The following is a 22,604-nucleotide window of genomic DNA, read 5'->3' on the forward strand; positions in this document are numbered from 1 at the left end:
CTGCCAAGGCCTTCTCATGACCCCTTCTGGCTCTCCTAATTTCCTTCTTAAGATCCTTCCTATTAGCCGTATACTCTTCTAGATCTCTAAAATTACCTAGCTCCCTGGACCTTTTGTAAGCTTTTCTTTTCTTCTTGACTAGATTCATTACAACCTTTGTACACCACGGTTCCTGTAACCTACCATAACTTCTCTGTCTTATTGGAACATTGCTATGCCGAACTCCAGACAAATATTCCCTGAAAATTTGCCATGTGTAAGTATGTTGTCCATTTGGTGTGTTGCTCCTTCCATGCCGTCTAGACTGTGAGACATTGTTCTCTGGAACATTTCTGGAGTGGATACTATTCCAAACAGGAATCTATTGAAACAATATCGACCAAAGGGCGTTATAAATGTGGTCAGCATGCTGGATTCTTTAAATGGAGGCAACTGTCAAAATCCACTGTTCTCATCACCAACTTCATCCACTTTATAGATTAATTTCAGTTTTAGGCATGCCTTTCTGCTAGTTGTGAGCACTCTTGATTTTGAATAACAGAGAGAGGTTTGATGATTTAATAATTCAGCTTTGTCATGAGTTGGAGTCTCACTTTCAAATTTATCCTCCAAGCCCAAGATGAATGTTGAAATGTAATCTGTTTGAGCCGTTTGGCTTCACCTGATAAAACAGAAACACCTGCTCCTGTATCTAGTTTTAAACACTGAGGTGCTAATCCACTTTAGCATCATAGAATCCCTACAGAAAGAGGCCATTTAGCCCATTGAGTCTGCACCGACAACAATCCCACCCAGGACCTATCCCCGTAACCGCACATATTTACCCTGTTAATCCCCCTGACACTAAGTGGAAATTTAGTATGGCCAATCCACCTAACCTGCACATCTTTGGAGTGTGGGAGGAAACCGGAGCACCTGGAGGAAACCCATGCAGACACGGGGAGAACATGCAAACTCCACACAGATAGTTACCCGAGACCAGAATTGAGTCTGGGTCCCTGGCGTTGTGAGACAGCAGTGCTACCGCTGTGTCGCCATGATGACCACTTTGAGATTAGTATTCCAATGCTTGTTTTGAGTATTATGTAGCTCCCCCAGGAAGGTTAATTCCTTTGTTTGTGGTTCTTCCACTTCTTGTATGTCATTCTGTTTTAAAATTTTCTCTCTCTTTTTACAGGTTGCCACACTCTGCACCCCCCCAATCTGGTCATTCTTCTCACCTGCGCAGTTTGTTCCCGACAAACTGAAGCCATTCCAAAAGTGTGGCTGGCATTTTCCCCATTTTGACAGGCCCAGACTCTGGCGTGCTTTCTCTTTAATGTTCTACAAACGGAATGATCTCACTCGATCTTCTCCACAGGACCTCCTCCCCTCTGGACAAACACCTGATTCTATTTCATGAGTTCCATTTACCTCAGAACCTGCACTACTTTAACTTGTGTTAAACTCTCCCTTGTCTGTCAGAGATCTGATAATGCTTCATCTGGGACCTTGACAATTATCCTGTCACGAGCAACTCAGCCTTTAAGATTCCATAGTTACAAGTTTCTTGTCAGTCTATAGAGAACAGGTCTATGGTTTCACCTGACCTTTGCTGCCTTTTATTTAATTTAGCCGTTTCTATTATTAGCTTTTGAGAGAAATTGAATTAAGATTGAAAATCTTGCAGCACTTCTTCATAAAATGTTGACGCCTCATCAACCCCCTCACATCGTCAGTGTTAGATCCTACTGCATAAATGAGTGTACTGTCCTTGTGAATCGTGAAGCAGTTCTGTATCTTGTGAACTTTTTTTTCCCCAACTGTCCCAATTCTGAGCCTGTTGTAGGTCCTCTTCACTCTGAAATGGCTAGGAATATTGCGGCGAGTAATTCACCCCCCGACTCCCCAAAGCCTATCCATCATCTACAAGGCGCAAGTCAGAAGTGCGCTCCATATTCCTTGAGTATCTGCATCCAATAAACTATCCGACAATTGCAGTCGTGAGAATTTCTGTTGCCCTTGAATTGTGAGGCCTTTTTGTGGAGAGACAGCCAGATTTTCACTATCCTTTGTGTGAACAAGTTCTTGCAGGTTTCGCTCTTGAAGGGCCTGGTTTTAATTTTAAGATTGTGCCCTTCTGTTTCGACGGAGAAAATGGTTTCTCTGCATCTGCTCTCTCCATCTGCATCATTTTAAACACCTCGGTGAGATCATCCCCAGCCTCCTGAACTCGAAGGACTACATGAAACTTTTCTGCAACCTTTCCTCGTAACAACGCTTTGCCATTCTGCTGAGTCTGTGCTGTACCCTCTCTGAGGACAACATATCCTTCCTGAAATGTGGAGTCCAGACCGGAAAACTCCAGCTAGAATCTAACTGAGGCTCCGTATAACTGAGGCATCGCGTCCTCACTGTTGAATTCCAACCCCCCTGAGACCGAGGTCAGCGTTCCATTAACCTTTCTGATTCAGTAATGGATATGGGTTAAATGCTTTGATCTCTTCATATAAACACATGAAAAGCAACAAAAAAAACCCTCGGGAAATGTAGGTGTGAGCATGACTGATTGGGTAACTCTTCCAAAGGGCTAGCACAGGCATAGTGGGCTGAACAGCCTCATTCAGCCCTGTGTAATTTTACAAATCTCTCATTCAAAAATAGCACATTTAGTCGGAATGAAAGCGAGAGCTTATGCTTGATTGGCACCTTTGTTTGTATCAGTTCAACTATGTATAAATTCTTGTTCATTTTTTTATCTGTTTACCAGATGCTCAGCCGTAAATACAACCTCAAGTCCTGCCTGATCCAGAGGCAGGGAACAATTCTCAACTGGTCTCAGCAATGTTTCTGTCTGGAGTTTAGGGGCATGGATTCCACCAATTGTACATCTCGTCAGAAGTGACTCACCTTTCCTATTTTGGTGACAATTTCCTGACCTGAAGTTAAACAAGACACCTAGCCCATCAAAACTGAACACTCAGACCAGCCGCATAGACCACTGTATGGGGAACCTAGATTTACAATTATTGATGACCTGGGAATGTCATTGAGAGTCATCCACCCTGCCTTAAGACTGACAACTGCCCCTTTCTGCTACAGTTATCCCTTGCGTGCTTTCTGCATGTATACATGTGCAAAGAGATACAAGTAAACAGACAAGCACACTCACAAGTACACTTAAATACGATGGATACACAAAAATGCATATGCATCCATATAAACATGGGGACAAATATTCAGCCTCACTGAATAGGCATACATGGACACATATACACACACATACATACAAAAACATATACACATACACGCACATATGTGCACAATTGCACACACATACAAAAACACATGCATACAAAAACACACGCATACAAACAGACAGATGCAAATGCAAAGACAAGATACACACAATCACACATAGGCACACACAGACATATTGGCACATTGACAGACACAGACAGACAGACAGACAAACACAGTCAGACAGGCACATTGACAGACTGACATCCAGGTAATTCAGAGGAGGATAGAAAATGGCAGTGAGATGCTGAACTGCCGCCTGTTTTGATCCTTAATTCATTCTCTTCAGTCTTTCCTCCACCGAGTGGCTACACGCCCCAGTGCCCACCCCAGTCACAGATTGGTGGATTAAGACGTCAGATGCGAGTTCAATCCCACCCCTCCCTCTGTAACTCACTCCCCTCCCCACCTCCAAACACTCAGCTCTCAGTGAATCAGATTGGAGGAGGAAAGTGCTGTAGCTGATGGTGTGTGTGTATGTGAGTGAGTGTGTGTGAAGCCACCAGCTAAGAAATGTCATTGTGCAGTGTGAGGAACAGTGAGAATTATTCACTGTGGGGGAGAATGAACAAAGGTTTCTCGTAAAGACATCGACAGACCCGACAAAATCCCCTCTGGGTGAAGTCTGCTGTGCAATTCCATTTAGAAGAAAGGAGAGATTGTGGCAGTCGGGGACATCGAGAGGGAGGTGAAGAACTCGAGTGAAGAGAGTTAGCCCTTCGAAAACAAACGTGTGGGGGAAGGCTCCAAGGGCGTAAGTTTCTTTTTAGCTGCTGGACCCTATCAAGCTGCCAAGACGCCGCGTGCAGTACTCCGAGTGAAAAATGCGCCCTCAAGAGCGCCAAAGCCAGCGCCCACCTCCGACCTGGGTCCAGCGGGATTTAACATCGAGAGGTCGCAGAGCAGGATCAGTTTGTCCGCCTCCTTCGAGGCTCTGGCCATCTACTTCCCCTGTATGAACTCCTTCGATGAGGATGATGCTGGTAAGCGAAGCGGCGGGTTGGTTGCCTCGTGAGTTTCCCTGGATGGTGTTTCTGAGGGTTGATAGTGTGAATCTGAACTTGGTCAAGGAAATAAAAGAGTGCGAGGGAAGGTTACCTTAACCTGCAGAGAGCTGAGATCCAGAGAGAAAGGACGAGAGAGAAAGAGGGAGAGAGAGAGGGATGGCAGAGAGAAAGACAACGTGAGAAAGAAAGAATGGGAGGGCTAGAATCAATGAGAGAGAGAAAGAGAGAGAGAGAGAGAAAGAGAGAGAGAGAAAGTCTGTGGAAATGATTTACAGAAAGACAGCATGAGAGAGAGAGGGTAAGAGAGAGAGTCGATGTAAATAATGAGAAAGAGGATGAGAAGGAGTGGCACTGGAAATGATAGGGAGATAGACACAAAAGAGTGAGTGTGAGAGCAAGGAATCAAACTTAGAAATGCTGCCACTAACCACCATCTCTCCAAGCTAACGTGAGGAAGTATTCAGAGTGCAGACTGATCCTGAATCTCTGTGATTATCTGATAGAACTGTTTGCCTAAAGCAGCTCCCTCTCCTCATCACATACAATAGGCAGACGGGATGTGGAATCAGGTCAGGGTGGATTCTTACAGGATGAAGCATTTCTCCCAAGATAGAGAGAGAGAGAGAGAGAGAGAGAGAGGAAGAAAAGCGGCTTCTCGAGGCAACAGAACGGACCAAGCTGTGTGATTCTCACTAAAAAGATAGAGGAAGGGAGAGGAAAAAATGTGTGAGAGAGATTAACAAAGGGTAGCAGGGTCAGAGAGAAAGCTGATGAAGGGGTAGCAGGTCTATCTTGTGGTTGCATTCGAAGGTTTGGTGAAGGTGATGAAGTTTAATGGCAGGAGAGGTGATTGTGGGCTTGGGTCACTGTTAGCAGCCCCAGGATTATTGGCTGCCTCAGTGTAATTGAAAACTGGTTGGTGTGAGAGATTTTCCTTTGTCAAGAAAATAAAGACTGAACCGGGTCCATTGTTTTTCATTGCATATTCTCATTGTTGCCTCTCCCAATCTTCTCCCAGAGTGAGGAATGTGATTAGCTGCTCATTCCCAATTTCCTCTGTCCCACTGGGGGAGCAGACAGGAGTTGAAAGCTATTCTGGAGTGCGGGAGAGTGAGATAGCTTGCTTCACTTTACCCTCTTCCCTCCCTGCGTTCCTCCCCATTTCTGCTGACTCTTGATATCTGGTGTAATTCCACTTGTCCTCCCGTTTTCACTGATGGACTCAAAGTAGCTCACTGGAACTGATTCTGTCGAGTTGGATATCTGGAGTCACACCACTCCACCTCTGAGTCTCATCATCGGGACCCTCTGACAGTCCACGTGAACTTGAAGCTATTCAACCGCAGCACATTCCCACAGCAGCACACCTGACCTACATTGGATCATGGAGCAGCAGAGCAATAAATTTAAAAATCTTCTCCTTGTTTTCAAATCCCCCTGTGCTCCCACTCCTGCTGATCTCTGTAACCTCCTGTAGCCCCGTTACGTCCCAAGAGATCGGTGTCCCACCAATTCTAGTCTCTTGAGCACCCCAAATTTAATTACTCCATCACTGGTGGCCGTGCCTTCAGCGGTCTGGGCCCTTAGCTCTGAAATTTCCTCCTCTCTGCCGCTCTTTCCTCTCTCTCTCTCTCTCTCTCGTGTTTTTCTGAGCTGCTGTTTCTCCTTTCAGAAGCTCCCTGAAATGTACCCCTCTGACCAACCTTTTGTCCACTTGCCCAACTGGGTGGGATTCTCTGCCCCGCCCCCGCGCCGTGTTTTATGGTGGCAGAGGTGGCCTGCCGTTGGCCGGTGGCAGGTTCGCCTGGTCCTTCTGCCACTGGGAACCCGTGCCGAGGGGTCGCTGTCGGCAAGGGTCGGAAGACCTCGCTGGTGGGAAAGGCCAGAAAGTCCCGTCCATTATCTCGTGCGGTTCAGTGTTGAATTTTGTTTGATAATCGATCCCCGTGAAGTGACTTGCAGCTTTTAACTAAATTACAGGCGCTATGTAAATGGAATAAAAACAGAAAATGCTGGAAAAACTCAGCTGCTCTGTCAGCATCTGTGGAGAGAGAAGCAGTGTTAACGTTTCAAGTCCAGCGTGACTGTCATATCATAAAATCCCTACAGTGCAGAAAGAGACCATTCAGCCCATCATGCCTGCACTGACTCTCTCTGAGTACTTTAGCCAGGCCCGTTCCCCCACCCAATCCCCGTAACCCCACATATTTATCCTGCTAATCCTCCACCCCCCACCTACACATCTTGGGACACTAAGGGGCAAGTCAGCATGGCCAATCCACCTAACCTGTACATCTTTGGAGTGTGGGAGGAAACTGGAACACCTGGAAGAAACCAAGCAGACAGGGGGAGAACATGCAAACTCCACACAGACAGTCACCCAAGCCGGGAATCGAACCCAGGTGCCTGGTGTTGTGAGGCAGCAGTGCTAACCACTGTGCCACCAGGCCACCCTCTTAACTCTGTGTCTCTCCTCATGGATGCTGCCAGACCTGCTGAGTTTTTCCAGCAACTTATGTTTTTATATCTGATCTCTGCAGTATTTTGCTCTATAATGGAGTCATACAGTGCAGAAAAGGCCCTTTGGCCCATCGAGTCTGTACTTGATGTTGTCGATAGTAAAAGTGTAACACTTAAAGAGTTATGGGATGGGTGGACGGTTTTGCTGTTCTCCACACTGCCTACCGTAGAACCAGCTTCTGGGAGAGGTGCTAAGGAAATGCAAAGACATTTCTCGACTAGATTGAGCTGGTTATTGGGAAGGATGAGTGTTAGGTGCAGAGAGCGGGTTGCTGAGTTTTTCAATTCCTGTTGGATGATCAGATAGATTGTGCAATACTACCCCAGAAAATACAAAAAAACTACAACTAAAATAATACAATATCAGGAGTGGTTAGTTTACAGAACAGGGAGCATCCTAAAAGCTCCTTCCTTACCTGGAATGAATCTCATTTTATATCCTGTAGGATTTTGATAGAGAGATTTGGATATTATCATTTCATTTAGTTGGGGAGTCAGTAACAAGGGATCATCAATCTAAACTTCTCAGTGTAAGAATGTAGAGACAAGCGAAGAGAAATATCTTCCCAATTATTGGAACATAGAATGTTTAGAGACTGGGAAGCTTTGATGCAGAGATTATTGCATCTTTTGAAGGAACGTGGGAACTTGAAGCAGAGGAAGATGCAGGGCCATGGGAGAGATGGGAGAGTGGGATTAATATTAGATTATTCCAGCAAAGAGACAGCACCAACACTGAGGGTCGAATAATCTCAATGTTGACAATTTATGGAGTTCTATGCATGTGGCTAGATATCATTGAGTCATAGAGGTTTACAGCATGGAAATAAGATCTTCGGCCCAACTTATCCATGCCGCCCAGTTTTTAACCACTAAGCTAGTCCCAATTGCCTGCGTTTGGCCCATATCCCTCCACACCCATTTTACCCATGTAACTGTCTATATGCTTCTTAAAAGACAAAATTGTACCCGTCTCTACTATTACCTCTGGCAGCTCGTTCCAGACACTCACCGCCCTGTGTGGGAAAAAATTGCCCCTCTGGGCCCTTTTGTATCTGTCCCCTCTCACCTTAAACCTATGCCCTCTAGTTTTAGACTCCCCTACCTTTGGGAAAAAATATGAAGTGAAAGACTTACATTTCTATAGCACCTTTCATGATCTCAGGATGTCCCACAATTCTGACAGCCAGTGAAATGTTTCTAACATGCAGTCTGTTGTAATGCAGGAAATGCTGCAGCCAATTTGTACACAGCAAGATCCCACAAACAGCGACATGATAATGACTAGATAATCTGTGCTTTTAATCAGTCTTGGTTGAGGGATAAACCTACGTCAGGACTCTTGGAGGAACTCACCTCTCTTCTTTAAGATACTGACTAGGATCTTTTCTCCCTCACTGGGAGAGAAGCCAGGACCTCAGGGTCTCATCGTAAAAGTGGCATCTCAGACAATGCCATGTTCCCTGGCAGGCAGATGAAAGTGATCCTATCACACACCCATTACCCAGTACAATGGGAATGTAAGGAGTGGACCTGTCTTTGTACCAATTAAATATCCCCAAATCCTGTCTCTAAATAACAAACTTTACTGAGTCAAAGACTCAGTATTCACCGCACTAAGTCCTGTTCTGGTTCGATCTACCAAAATGCATCACCCCACATTTATCTAAATTAAATTCCATCTACCATTCATCAGCCCACTGGCCCAATTGATCAAGATCCCATTGCAATCCTAGATAACCTTCTTCACTGTCCACCAAGCTACTAATCTTGGTGTCAATGCAAACTTACTAATCATGCTTCCTAAATTCTGATCCAAATCATTAATATAAATGACAAATAACAGTGGACTTAGCACTCATCCCTGAGGCACACTGCAGGTCACAGGTCTCCAGTTTGAAAAGCAATCCTCTACAACCACCCTCTGCCTTCTGTCATCAAGTCAATGTTGTTTTCAATTGGCTAACTCACCCTGGATCTCGTGAGATTTAATCTTATGCAACAATCTACCATGTAGTACCTTGTCAAAAGCCTTGCTAAAGTCCCTGTTAACTGCACTGCCCTCATCTACCTTCCTGGTTACCCCTCCAAAAAACTCAATCAATTTGTGAGACATGATTTTCCACTCACAAAGCCATGCTGACTGTCCCTAATCAATCCTTGCCTCTCTAAATGCCTGTAGATCCGGTCTCTCAGAATACCTTCTAACAACTTACCCACTACAGACGTTAGGTTCACCGGCCTGTAGTTCCCAGGCTTTTCCCTGCAGCCCTTCTTAAACAAAGGCCACCCTCCAATCTTCAATTATAGAACAGGAGTATGAGATATATCAACAAATTATAATTTCAGGATCGATTATTCCTGAAAACTGTGGAGCAAGTTTATGCTCTGGATCAAGATCCCAAATTACATTAGGAAACCAAACTAGACCCCAACAATTTTTCTATTTTGGCATAAATGTGAGGATAGGTGCTTCACTCCAGGGCAAGTTAGGGATCTTTTATAGTAAAGCAAACTTCATTTAGTAACACAGTTTAACTTTAACTCTGATAAACGAAGCAGCTGAATTATTACTCGTTGAACAATATTTACCCATGAAAAGAAACAACTCTAATTTCTAACTTACCATTGTTTCAGTTCCAAATAAGCAACATTCTTGCAGACCCAAAAGCCACTTCAAATGCAGTTACCAATCATAAATATACTTGCTATAAGAGATGTAGTTAGCCTTGAAGCTTTCAGGGAGATTTCATGGAGGGAGTAGCTTGCAGACCTCTGTCTTTAAACAAACCCCGGCCAGAGTGCTCTATGCTATATACCTGGCTCCTCCCATTAATCACATTATCACATGACCCTATCAATCCAAACCTACCTTCCATTCCTTTAATCAAAAGCCCAGGGGACCTGTTTTTATAAACAAAAGCCCATTTGTTCTACCTTACTAAACACTACAACACCTGATGAAGGAGCGGCGCTCCGAAAGCTTGTGTTACCAAATAAACCTGTTGGATTTTAACCTGGTGTTGTGAGACTTCTTATTGTGCCCACCCCAGTCCAACACTGGCATCTCCACCTCATGGTTAAAATGAGTAATTATCATGTCTAAACAGCATCTGAGTTGTATTCCCACCAGACATACCAACTACCGGAAAGAAAAGCGCTGAATTTTAAAACATTCCACTTAAACAGAAAAGTAGAAATGTAGCACTCTATCATCACAAGTATATGACAGAGTGTTACAGTGTGGTATGTGGGGTATATCAGCAAGTGTTACAGTGAAGAGTGTGGGGTATATTAATGAGTGTTACAGTGAAAGGTGTAGGGTATATCAGCGAGTGTTACTGTGAAGGGTGTGAAGTATATCAGTGAGTGTTATAGCGAGGGGGTGTGGGGTATATCAGTGAGTGTTACAGTGAGGAGTGTGGGTATATCAGAGGGTTACAGTGAGGGTTGTGAGGTATAACAGTGACTGTTACATCGATGGGTGTGGAGTATATCACTAAGTTTTACAGCGGGGGGTGTGGGGTATATCGCAGTGTTACAAAGAGGGGTGTGGGGTATATCAGAGTATTACAGTGAGGGGTGTAGTCATACATCAGAGTGTCAGAGCAAGGGGTGTGGGATATATCAGAGTGTTACAGTGAGGGGTGTGGAGTATATCAGAGTGTTATAGTGAGGGTGTGGAAAATATCAGAATGCTACAGTTAGGAGTGTTGGGTATATCAGTGAGTGTTACAGTGAGGGGCGTTGGATATATCAGAGTGTTACAGTGAGGGGTGTGGGGTATATCGAGTGTTACAGTGAGGGGTGTGGGGTATATCAGAGTGTTACAGTGAGGGGCGTTGGATATATCAGAGTGTTACAGTGAGGGGTGTGGGGTATATCGAGTGTTACAGTGAGGGTTGTGGGGTATATCAGAGTGTTACAGTGAGGGGTGTGGGGTATATCAGGATGTAACAGTGAGGGGTATGGGGTATATCAGGGTGTTACAGTGAGGGGTGTGGGGTATATCAGTGTCACAGTGAGGGGTGTGGGGTATATCAGAGTGTTACAGTGAGGGGTGTGGGATATATCAGAGTGTTACAGTGAGGGGTGTGGGATATATCAGAGTGTTACAGTGAGGGGTGTGGGGTATATCAGAGTGTTACAGTGAGGGGTGTGGGGTATATCAGAGTGTTACAGTGAGGGGTGTGGGGATATCAGGGTGTTACAGTGAGGGGTGTAGGGTATATCAGAGTGTTACAGTGAGGGGTGTAGGGTATCTCAGAGTGTTACAGTGAGGGGTGTGGGGTTTATCAGAGTGTTACAGTGAGGGGTGTGGGGTTTATCAGAGTGTTACAGTGAGGGGTGTGGGGTATATCAGAGTGTTACAGTGAGGGGTGTGGGGTATATCAGAGTGTTACAGTGAGGGGTGTGGGGTTTATCAGAGTGTTACAGTGAGGGGTGTGGGGTATATCAGAGTGTTGCAGTGAGGGGTGTGGGATATATCAAAGTTTTACAGTGAAGGGAGTGGGATATATCAGAGTGTTACAGTGAGGGGTGTGGGGTATATCAGGGTGTTATAGTGAGGGGTGTGGGGTATATCAAAATGTTACAGTGAGGGTTGTGGGGTATAACAGGGTGTTACAGTGAGGGGTGTGGGATATATCAAACTGTTACAGTGAGGGGTGTGGGGTATATCAGAGTGTTACAGTGAGGGGTATGGGGTATATCAGAGTGTTACAGTGAGGGGTGTGGGGTATATCAGAGTGTTACAGTCAAGGGTATGGGGTATATCAGAGTGTTACAGTGAGGGTTGTGGGGTATAACAGGGTGTTACAGTGAGGGGTGTGGGATATATCAAACTGTTACAGTGAGGGGTGTGGGGTATATCAGAGTGTTACAGTGAGGGGTATGGGGTATATCAGAGTGTTACAGTGAGGGGTGTGGGGTATATCAGAGTGTTACAGTGAGGGGTGTGGGGTATATCAGAGTGTTACAGTGAGGGGTGTGGGGTATATCAGAGTGTTACAGTGAGGGGTGTGGGGTATATCAGAGTGTTACAGTGAGGGGTGTGGGGTATATCAGAGTGTTACAGTGAGGGGTGTGGGGTATATCAGAGTGTTACAGTGAGGGGTGTGGGGTATATCAGAGTGTTACATTGAGGGTGTGGTGTATATCAGAGTGTTACAGTGAGGGGTGTGGGGTATATCAGGGTGTTACAGTGAGGAGTGTGGGGTATATCAGAGTGTTACAGTGAGGGATATGACAGTGAGTTCATAGTGAGTAAGAGTTAAAGTTAATATTAGTTGCTGTATTACTGGAGTAAAGGGGGAAGGATGTTATGTATTGTTAACTAGTGTAGTGTGTGACATGATTATGTGGTAACATTATCAGAGGCATTGGGGAGATTTTCCCTCTTCCATCCTGGACTGTAAGCAGCAATATCAGTGTAATAAAGCTCCAGTAACTGGTTATTTAACCCAGCGTATGGCAAACTTTTCATTCTTTTATATTTGCAGTTAAAGTGAGGGGACCACTTTAATATACAGATAGATAGCACGGTTTGTAATTATGAGGTGTTCTGATAGGGTAGGTAAGGATTTTATTTTTCCCAGTGGTAGGGTGGATGGTGGGGTAATGTCACTGGACCCCTCATTACTGGGTAATGCCCCTGGACAGCAATCCCGAGGCCCAGACTAACGCTCTGGGGGACACGGGTTTAAATTCCACCATGGTTGCTGGTGGAACTAAAATTCAATCCATGAAACCTGGAATTACAAGTTAATCTCAGTGATAGTGACTGGGAGTGTTGACGGTGGCCATAAAAATCTGGTTCATTAACGTTCTTTAGGGAAGGAAATCTGCCGTCCTTACCTAGTCTGGCCTACATGTGACTCCAGAGCCACAGCAATGTGTCTGATGTTTGAATGTGTTCTGGAATGGCCTAGCAAGCCACTCAGTTCAAGAACAACTAGGAATGGGCAACAAATACTGGCCCACATACCATGAAAGAATAAATAAAAAGGAACAGTCACCAGAGGATCGAGCTTTATTGGGTTGGCCAACGAACGAAACAATTATTTTTATAACATGAGTGTTATGATTTGAAAAGCATTGTTTGAAAGGGCGGTGAATGCAGAAAGGAATTGGATAAATACTCAAAATACATGGCGGAAAAGAGAATCTAAATTGACAGCTTCTTCAAAGAGCTGACACAGGGCAAGATGGGCCAAATGGCCTCTTTTCATTCTGTACCATTCGACGATTCTATGAGTCAATGAAAGTGACAGAAAGACACAATGACTGCACTCGATACTGAAGGCAGCCTGGATATCCATTTTACCTTTGCACAATGCATTATATAAACACACATACTGAAAGAGATTTCAGTTGAAATGTGAGGTGACAGTAATTGTTCAAATTGCAACCTGTAGTAAAATCATGAATGCACCCTTTGAAGCATCAAACCAAAGGAAACCTTTGTGACTGCTTTTCCCGTGCAGCTATTCACGGGCAGTGTAACTCTTCCTCTAGATATTTTCATTCATAATTTCAACTGGAGTCATAGCAACTACATTGCGTGTGTGAGCCCTCACAGTTGATATCACAGGAATCGGAATAATTTCTGTTGTCCAAAAATTAATTTTTCACACCGCATTAATGTGCCATAATTCATGATTGAAACCCCTTCTCCTTTTTGACCCTGCCTTATATTTATCCTAGACCACAGGGCTCTAACAAACTTAAACACTTTAACACTCCCTTGATGAAATTTCTTGTGCTCAGTGAGAAGTGGGTTTCAATGATGGACAACCAAACATGTTCACTTTTTTCAACTTCCATCTATATCAACATTCCCACGGCAAATACAGCATACAGCTCCCTCTAAATTATCCCACTGAACAATGCCAGGACAGATACAGCACGGGGTTAGCGTCAGAGTAAAGCTCCCTCTACACTGTCCCCCATCAAACACTCCCAGAACAGATACAGCACAGGGTTAGATACAGAGTAAAACGCCCTCTAAACTGTCCCCCATCAAACGCTCCCAGGACAGATACAGCATGGGGTTAGATACAGAGTAAAGCTCCCTCTACACTGTCCCCATCAAACACTCCCAGGACAGGTACAGCACGGGGTTAGATACAGAGTAAAGCTCCCTCTACACTGTCCCCCATCAAACACTCCCAGGACAGGTGTAGCACAGGGTTAGATACAGAGTGAAGCTCCCTCTACACTGTCCCCACAAACCCTCCCATGACAGGGACAGCACGGGGTTAGATGTTCATTGCCTGGCAATGTGTGGCATGAGTTTCAGAATGACACTATGACATTCCTCCAGTACCTTAAGGCAGTGGCAGCCTAGATTCTGCTCTCAAGCCCTGGTGAAGGACCAGAACCTCCAGAGTTCAACTCGACAATTGAGTAAGATTGACATTTAAAGCTTAATGCTCCTGTACGTTTTTGAAATGTTGAACATCTTGGATGTTAGCTTCCTTCACTGTTTTAATTGGACTGCTATTTTTGATCTTGATGTGGAGATGCCGGCGTTGGACTGGGGTAAACACAGTAAGAAGTTTAACAACACCAGGTTAAAGTCCAACAGGTTTATTTGGTAGCAAAAGCCACACAAGCTTTCGAGGCTCTGAGCCCCTTCTTCAGGTGAGTGGGAATTCTGTTCACAAACAGAACTTATAAGACACAGACTCAATTTACATGAATAATGGTTGGAATGCGAATACTTACAACTAATCCAGTCTTTAAGAAACAAAACAATGGGAGTGGAGAGAGCATCAAGACAGGCTAAAAAGATGTGTATTGTCTCCAGACAAGACAGCCAGTGAAACTCTGCAGGTCCACGCAACTGTGGGAGTTACAAATAGTGTGACATAAATTCTGATTCTAGGATCGCATGATAAAGACTCAGGAGGAAAAAAGCAGAAATATTTATGTGAAATAGTGTGACATAAACCCAATATCCCGGTTGAGGCCGTCCTTGTGTGTGCGGAACCTGGCTATCAGTTTCTGCTCCGCGACTCTGCGCTGTCGTGTGTCGCGAAGGCCGCCTTGGAGAACGCTTACCCGAATATCAGAGGCCGAATGCCCGTGACCGCTGAAGTGCTCCCCAACAGGAAGAGAACAGTCTTGCCTGGTGATTGTCGAGCGGTGTTCATTCATCCGTTGTCGCAGCGTCTGCATAGTTTCCCCAATGTACCATGCCTCGGGACATCCTACAGAAACTCGGCACACATGGAGCAGTTGAACCAGGAGCGCTCCTCGTCACAATGGATGTCTCAGCACTCTACACCAGCATCCCCCATGACGATGGCATTGCTGCAACGGCCTCAGTGCTCAGCGCCAACAACTGCCAGTTTCCAGATGCAATTTTACATCTCATCCGCTTCATCCTGGACCACAATATCTTCACCTTCAACAACCAGTTCTTCATCCAGACACACGGAACAGCCATGGGGACCAAATTTGCACCTCAATATGCCAACATCTTCATGCACAGGTTCGAACAAGACTTCTTCACCGCACGGGACCTTCAACCGGTGCTATACACTAGATACATCGATGACATTTTCTTCCTTTGGACTCATGGTGAACAATCACTGAAACAACTCTATGATGACATCAACAAGTTCCATCCCACCATCAGGCTCACCATAGACTACTCTCCGGAATCGGTTGCATTCTTGGACACGCGCATCTCCATTAAGGACGGTCACCTCAGCACCTCACTGTACCGCAAGCCCACGGATAACCTCACGATGCTCCACTTCTCCAGCTTCCACCCTAAACACGTTAAAGAAGCCATCCTCTATGGACAAGCCCTCCGTATACACAGGATCTGCTCGGATGAGGAGGATCGCAACAGACACCTCCAGACGCTGAAAGATGCCCTCATAAGAACAGGATATGGCGCTAGACTCATTGATCAACAGTTCCAACGCGCCACAGCGAAAAACCGCACCGACCTCCTCAGAAGACAAACACGGGACACAGTGGACAGAGTACCCTTCGTTGTCCAGTACTTCCCCGGAGCGGAGAAGCTACGGCATCTCCTCCGGAGCCTTCAACATGTCATTGATGAAGACGAACATCTCGCCAAGGCCATCCCCACACCCCCACTTCTTGCCTTCAAACAACCGCACAACCTCAAACAGACCATTGTCCGCAGCAAACTACCCAGCCTTCAGGAGAACAGTGACCAAGACACCACACAACCCTGCCACAGCAACCTCTGCAAGACGTGCCGGATCATCGACACAGATGCCATCATCTCACGTGAGAACACCATCCACCAGGTACACGGTACATACTCTTGCAACTCGGCCAACGTTGTCTACCTGATACGCTGCAAGAAAGGATGTCCCGAGGCATGGTACATTGGGGAAACTATGCAGACGCTGCGACAACGGATGAATGAACACCGCTCGACAATCACCAGGCAAGACTGTTCTCTTCCTGTTGGGGAGCACTTCAGCGGTCACGGGCATTCGGCCTCTGATATTCGGGTAAGCGTTCTCCAAGGCGGCCTTCGCGACACACGACAGCGCAGAGTCGCGGAGCAGAAACTGATAGCCAGGTTCCGCACACACAAGGACGGCCTCAACCGGGATATTGGGTTTATGTCACACTATTTCACATAAATATTTCTGCTTTTTTCCTCCTGAGTCTTTATCATGCGATCCTAGAATCAGAATTTATGTCACACTATTTGTAACTCCCACAGTTGCGTGGACCTGCAGAGTTTCACTGGCTGTCTTGTCTGGAGACAATACACATCTTTTTAGCCTGTCTTGATGCTCTCTCCACTCCCATTGTTTTGTTTCTTAAAGACTGGATTAGTTGTAAGTATTCGCATTCCAACCATTATTCATGTAAATTGAGTCTGTGTCTTATAAGTTCTGTTTGTGAACAGAATTCCCACTCACCTGAAGAAGGGGCTCAGAGCCTCGAAAGCTTGTGTGGCTTTTGCTACCAAATAAACCTGTTGGACTTTAACCTGGTGTTGTTAAACTTCTTACTATTTTTGATCTTTCCATCGCATAGTTATCCCATTATCTGGTCTTTTCCTTCCTGAATAGCACTTTAGAAAGCTTGTGCTACCAAATAAACCTGTTGGACTTTAACTGGTTTTGTGAGACTTCTTACTTTAAAATACCCCAGGGAGTAACACGTATCCTGTTCTTTATCGGGGTGTGGGCATTGTTAGCAAAGTCGGCATTTATTGCCCATCCCAAGTTGCCCCTCAGAAGTTGTTGGTTGGTTTCCCTTTAGAACCGGCTTCCTTGTAGCTGCGCGATGCATCCCAGTGGCTATTTCATATAGTCAAACTACATCGATGTGGGATTAGATTCACATACAGGCCCAGACTGGGTAAGGGTGACCGGTTTCCTTCCCTAAAGCACACTAGTGAATCAGTTCGGATTTTAGAACAATCTGACAGCTTCAGTGGTCATTTTCCTGATATCAGCCTTTTGGTTCCAATTTAAAAAAACAAATTCAAACTCTGAAACTATCAGGATTTGAACTCACCGGCCTGAGGGGTTCGGCAGCATAATCGCTGCACTGCTGCTGTACGGGTTTGCTGGGTGCATCACCAGGGTGAAGGTTTATAAATATGTGAGTTGTACCTCGGGGGCGACAGAATTAACATTGATTCTGGGGCCGTTTTTGAGCTCCGCGGGGAATGTTATAGAAATACATCTGCCGGAATTCCAGCTCCCCGCCCACCATGGAATCGGAATGAGTGAGGGACGGACCATGGAAATGTCCATTGGCCTCGGGCGGGAATTTCCAGTCTCGCTCAAGCAAGGCCGTAAACTCCCGCCCATTGAGTCTAAACCTCAAGTAAATAGGCCATTCGGCCCAAATGCTCTGTGCTGGTGTTTCTGATCTGCGTGAATCTCCTCCTATTCCACTTCATCCCATCCTGTCACCATAGCCTTCGATCCCTTTCCTTCCCATGTAGTAATCCAGCTTTCCTATAATTGCTCCTCATCTTTGTCCTGACTTCCCCCTACTTGGAAATTGCTCCCCCTGGTTCCAGCCGCCGGCCCTCAACCAGGGAGATACATCTGCCACCTCCTGGCAGAGTAAGAAGTTTAACAACACCAGGTTAAAGTCCAACAGGTTTATTTGGTAGCAAAAGCCACACAAGCTTTCAGAGCTCCAAGCCCCTTCTTCAGGTGAGTGGGAATTCTGTTCACAAACAGAGCTTATAACTTCCTGCGTGGGTTTCTTCCGGGTGCTCTGGTTTCCTCCTACAGTCCAAAGACATGCGGGTTAGCTGCAATGGCCGTGCTAAATTTCCTTTCAGTGTCCCAGGATGCGTAGGTAAGAGGGATCAGTGGGGTAAATATATGGGGTTACGGGGATAGGTGGGATTGTGGTTGGTGCAGACTCGATGGGCCGAATGACCTCCTTCTGCACGGTAGGGATTCTATGACAATTCACCACCCCCTATGGTAATGAATTCCACATTCTCACCACTCCCCGGCTAAAAAGGTTCCTCCTGAATTCACTGTTGGATTTGTGGATGACGATCTGAAACCCTACCAAACTCCTCCAGAATTGTAAACATCTCTGTCAGGTCACCCCCTCAGCTCCTAGATAACTGGATCTCACTGTCGCGTCAGTGAAACAGGAGCAGAGATCAGCTCAGTACCGAAAATCAACAGCAGGTCAAAAAGCAAATGATGAGAATTTTCACCTGTGAAATTCATGCTTCCTGTGATGTGTAAAGAATCACAGAACAGGGAAAGTGAATGATCGGGGAGACGTGTTTGATCGCACAGCTGCTACTCTAACAGTGCCCTGCAAACGCCATCTGGAGTATTAAGCCTGATTTGAGGCTCTCTCCAGAGCCCAGCCTCTCAGCTGCCCGCCTCACAGGGGCTGGTCCACATGCGGCGGAGATATTTCTGTGCTTCTCGTCAAGGTGACAGATGACGGCTCTGGAAAGAGGAGTCTTTCATCCATCCTGTGCTGAAACAAAAGATGCTTCACAGTTCTCAGAGCAGATGCAGGATGTGGGGCAGTCTTCCATCTCGTCTGTGGCTCGGGTGGTTAACACTCTTTGATTTGATTTGATTTATTATTGTCACATGTATTGGTATACAGTGAAAAGTATTGTTTCTTGCGCGCTATACAGACAAAGCATACCGTTCATAGAGAAGGAAATGAGAAAGTGCAGAATGTAGTGTTACAGTCATAGCTAGGGTGTAGAGAAAGAGCAACTTAATGTGAGGTAGGTCCATTCAAAAGTCTGACAGCAGCAGGGAAGAAGCTGCTCTCGAGTCGGTTGGTACGTGACCTCAGACATTTGTATCTTTTTCCCGACGGAAGAAGGAGGAAGAGAGAATGTCCGGGGTGCGTGGGGTCCTTAATTATGCTGGCTGCTTTGCCGAGGCAGCGGGAAGTGTAGACAGAGTCATTGGATGGGAGGCTGGTTTGTGTGACAGATTGGGCTCCATTCATTAGCTTTCGTAATTCCTTGTAGTCTTGGGCAGAGCAGGAGCCATGCCAAGCTGTGATACAACCAGAAAGAGTGTTTTCCATGGTGCATCTGTAAAGTTTGGTGAGAGTCACAGCTGGCATGCCAAATTTTCTTAGTCTTCTGAGAAAGTAGAGGCAATGGTGGGCTTTCTTAACTATAGTGTTAGCATGGGGGGACCAGGACAGGTTGTTGGTGATCTGGACATCTTAACTATAGTGTCGGCATACCCCTGAGTCAGAGGGTTGTTGTGTTGTCTCCCACCCCAGAGACTTGAGCACACAATCCAGGATTGACACTCCCAGCGCAGGGGTGCTGCACTGTCAGAGAGAATTCATACAATTCCTACAGTACAGAAGGAGGCCATTCGGCCCATCGAGTCTGCACCGATTCTCCGATACAGCATCTTACAGTGTCCTCATAACCCCATGTATTTACCCTAATAATCCCTCTAACCTATACTTTTTGAGGCACCAAGGGGCAATTTTAGCATGGCCAATCAACCTAACCTGCACATCTTTGGACTGTGGGAGGAAACCAGAGCAACCAGAGGAAACCCACGCAGACACAGGGAGAACATGCAAACTCCACACAGACAGTGACCCGAGGCTGGAATTGAACCTGGGTCCCTGGAGCTGGGAGGCAGCAGTGCTAACCACTGTGCCACTGTGCCGGCCAATCTGCCCTCTCAGGAAGACATAAAGGGTTCCCATTTCAAGGAAGAGTGGGGATATTCTCTCCGGTGTTCATAGAATCATAGAATCATAGAAACCCTACAGCACCGAAAGAGGCCATTCGGCCCATCGAGTCTGCACCGGCCACAATCCCACCCAGGCCCTACCCCTATATCCCTACATATTTGCCCACTAATCCCTCTAACCTACACATCTCAGGACACTAAGGGCAATTTTAGCATGGCCAATCAACCTAACCACTGCGCTACCGTGTTCTATTTATCTCTTAACCAACATCACTGAAATAAATTATTTGGTCAATTGACATCCTCTAAAGCCCACTTTTAGAGTTTATTTATTAGTCACAAGTAGGCTTACATCAACACGACTATGAAGTTACTGTGAAAATCCCCGAGTCACCACACTCCGGCGCCTGTTCGGGTGCACTGAGGGAAAATTTAGCATGGCCAATGCACCTAACCAGCACGTCTTTCAGACTGTGGGAGGAAACCAGAGAACCCAGAGGAAACCCACGCAGACACGAGGAGAACGTGGAAACTCCGCACAGACTGTGACCCAAGCAGGGAATCGAACCCGGGTCCCTGGCGCTGTGAGGCAACAGTGCAAACCACTGTGCTACCGTGCCGCCCCAATTCCTTGACCAAGCATTTGACAAACAGCCCTCAGATTGTCTGGGGGGGATTGGTGTCGAATGTTGCTTTGTAACACTCCTGTGAAGCACCTTGGGACATTTTATGATGTTAAAAAACTTAATAAACACATATTTTTTGCTGTTGTCCATTTTCTCTTTGCTGTGTATGGGATCTTGCTGTGTGTAAATTGGCTGCTGCATTTCCTATATTATAACGGTGACTACACTTCAGAAACGTCATTGGTTGTGAAGCTCTTTGATCCATCCTGAAGTTGTGAAAAGCGATTTGTAAATACAAGTTCTTTCCTTTTTGACATTCCCGTGTTGAAAGTTCTCTTGTAAAACTGTAGCTCACTGATATCCTCAAGCCAATTACTGATGAGATTGTTGGTCTCATGCCAATTTTCTCAAATTCAGAGTAGTTCGTTCTTCTTGTTCCCCGGAAGCCTGATTGAAATAATTTGAACTCATTCAAAACCTCTGTAGATATTTGTGGAGGAGGCTGTCATAGGCTCCATCTAAGACATATTCCAAAGGCTAGTCTGCCTTTGTCTAACTTGTAAAATGCCTTTAAGCGACTCTGGCATGACACCAATGGAAGGGAAGTGTGTCAGCTGATCCAGTCTTAGTTTTACTTTTGCCATGGAGTAGAGCACAGCTCTGCAGCCAATGTCTTTGAGTGTTTTACCGATGGATAATTGTTCTCACGTGTCTATTAGAACCCACAACCTGTTTACACAATCCTTTCTGAGTGATTGATGCCATTTACATCCTTATAAAAACAGGTCACAACTGTTTAAATTGGATTCCAGGGGGGTTAAAAATTTCCCCCAAAGCTCCAAGAGCTCAGTAGGCACCTCCACGTGGAACCGGTTAGATTCTGGATTTATTTTGTAAATAAGATAGAAGGCGAGATTTTCTATTCCTTCCCGCCAGTGGGATACTGGGATATTGCAGTCCTGCCAAAGGTGACTCCCCCCCTCCACACTTCTCCAGCCCCCCTCCCCCCACTTCCCACACCCGCACTGTGATGGGTTCCTTTTTGGTAGGATGGATGAACTATGTAAAACTGGCAAAATCATCAGCGGGACTGGAAGTCCCTGCTGGCGGCTAATGGTGAGCTCTGAGCCTCTGGGCCAGGGAGGAGTCGGGGGTGGGTTGGGGGGGGGTGTTGTTTGGGCGGGGTAGGGGAGAGGGGGAAGGCAGTGGGGAGGGGAAGCTGGGGTTGGGGGTGGAAAATCCCACCCAGAGTAACAGAGGCTCCTGTGAGGTGCTACATCGGCTCATCAGGGAAGGTCGCTTTCCTTACAGGCAGATTCAAATTTGTAAATTGCTTCGAGTCAAGATCTGTCTTCCAGATTTGTTCCTGCAAATCTTCGCAATGTGTTTCCAACAAGAATCCTTGCTCTTCTCCAGACAAGCTCACTGGTGGCGGTCTCAGGGAGGTTCTTGGTGATGTTTCTGAAGAGGCTTTTGATGGAATTCCTGATAAGTTTCCTCACAAAGCTCTAGCCTTCCTGAAGTGCTTCTGGATGGAGTTTCCAGCATCCTTCCTGTGAAGCTGATGAGATTGCGGATGGAATTCCCTCATGGCTCTTGCTATAGAGTCATAGGGTGGGATTTTACGGCCTAGCTTGGCCCAAGACCGGAAAAACCTGCCCAAGGTCAACGTACATCTCCATTGTCTGCCCCTTGCCCGCTCCGACTCTGTGGCGGACAGGGCGGTAGAATTCTGGTGAGAGAGTTGTACGGTGCAGAAAAGGCTCTTCAGCCCATCAAATTTTTCCAAACAATGTTACCAATGAAATTCCTGATGTAGTTCCTGATATAGTTCCTGATCAATTTCCTGATGTGTTTCTTCTGGAGGTTTCTAGTATGCTTCTTGCATTCCCAATGGGATTCCTGATAAGGTTCCAACGAATGTCACTTACTGTGAATCCTGAAAGAATTCCTGGTGAGCTCTGTAATAAAATTCCCAATTATTT

The 22,604-nt window shown here is 45.9% G+C and overlaps 1 protein-coding gene across 2 annotated transcripts in view; it reads left to right on the forward strand.

Moving 5' to 3' along the window:
* Positions 1-4,219: 4,219 nt before the first annotated feature.
* rims4 (regulating synaptic membrane exocytosis 4) overlaps positions 4,220-22,604 on the forward strand; it is a 103,223-nt gene continuing 84,838 nt past the window's right edge. For both annotated transcript variants that reach the window (XM_078236185.1, XM_078236184.1), the window contains exon 1: positions 4,220-4,262. In XM_078236185.1, coding sequence (XP_078092311.1) covers positions 4,235-4,262 — 28 coding nt within the window. In that variant the 5' untranslated portion in view covers positions 4,220-4,234. The remainder of the gene's footprint in view (positions 4,263-22,604) is intronic.

This window comes from Mustelus asterias, chromosome 20, assembly GCF_964213995.1.
Source record: "Mustelus asterias chromosome 20, sMusAst1.hap1.1, whole genome shotgun sequence".
NCBI lineage: Eukaryota > Metazoa > Chordata > Chondrichthyes > Carcharhiniformes > Triakidae > Mustelus > Mustelus asterias.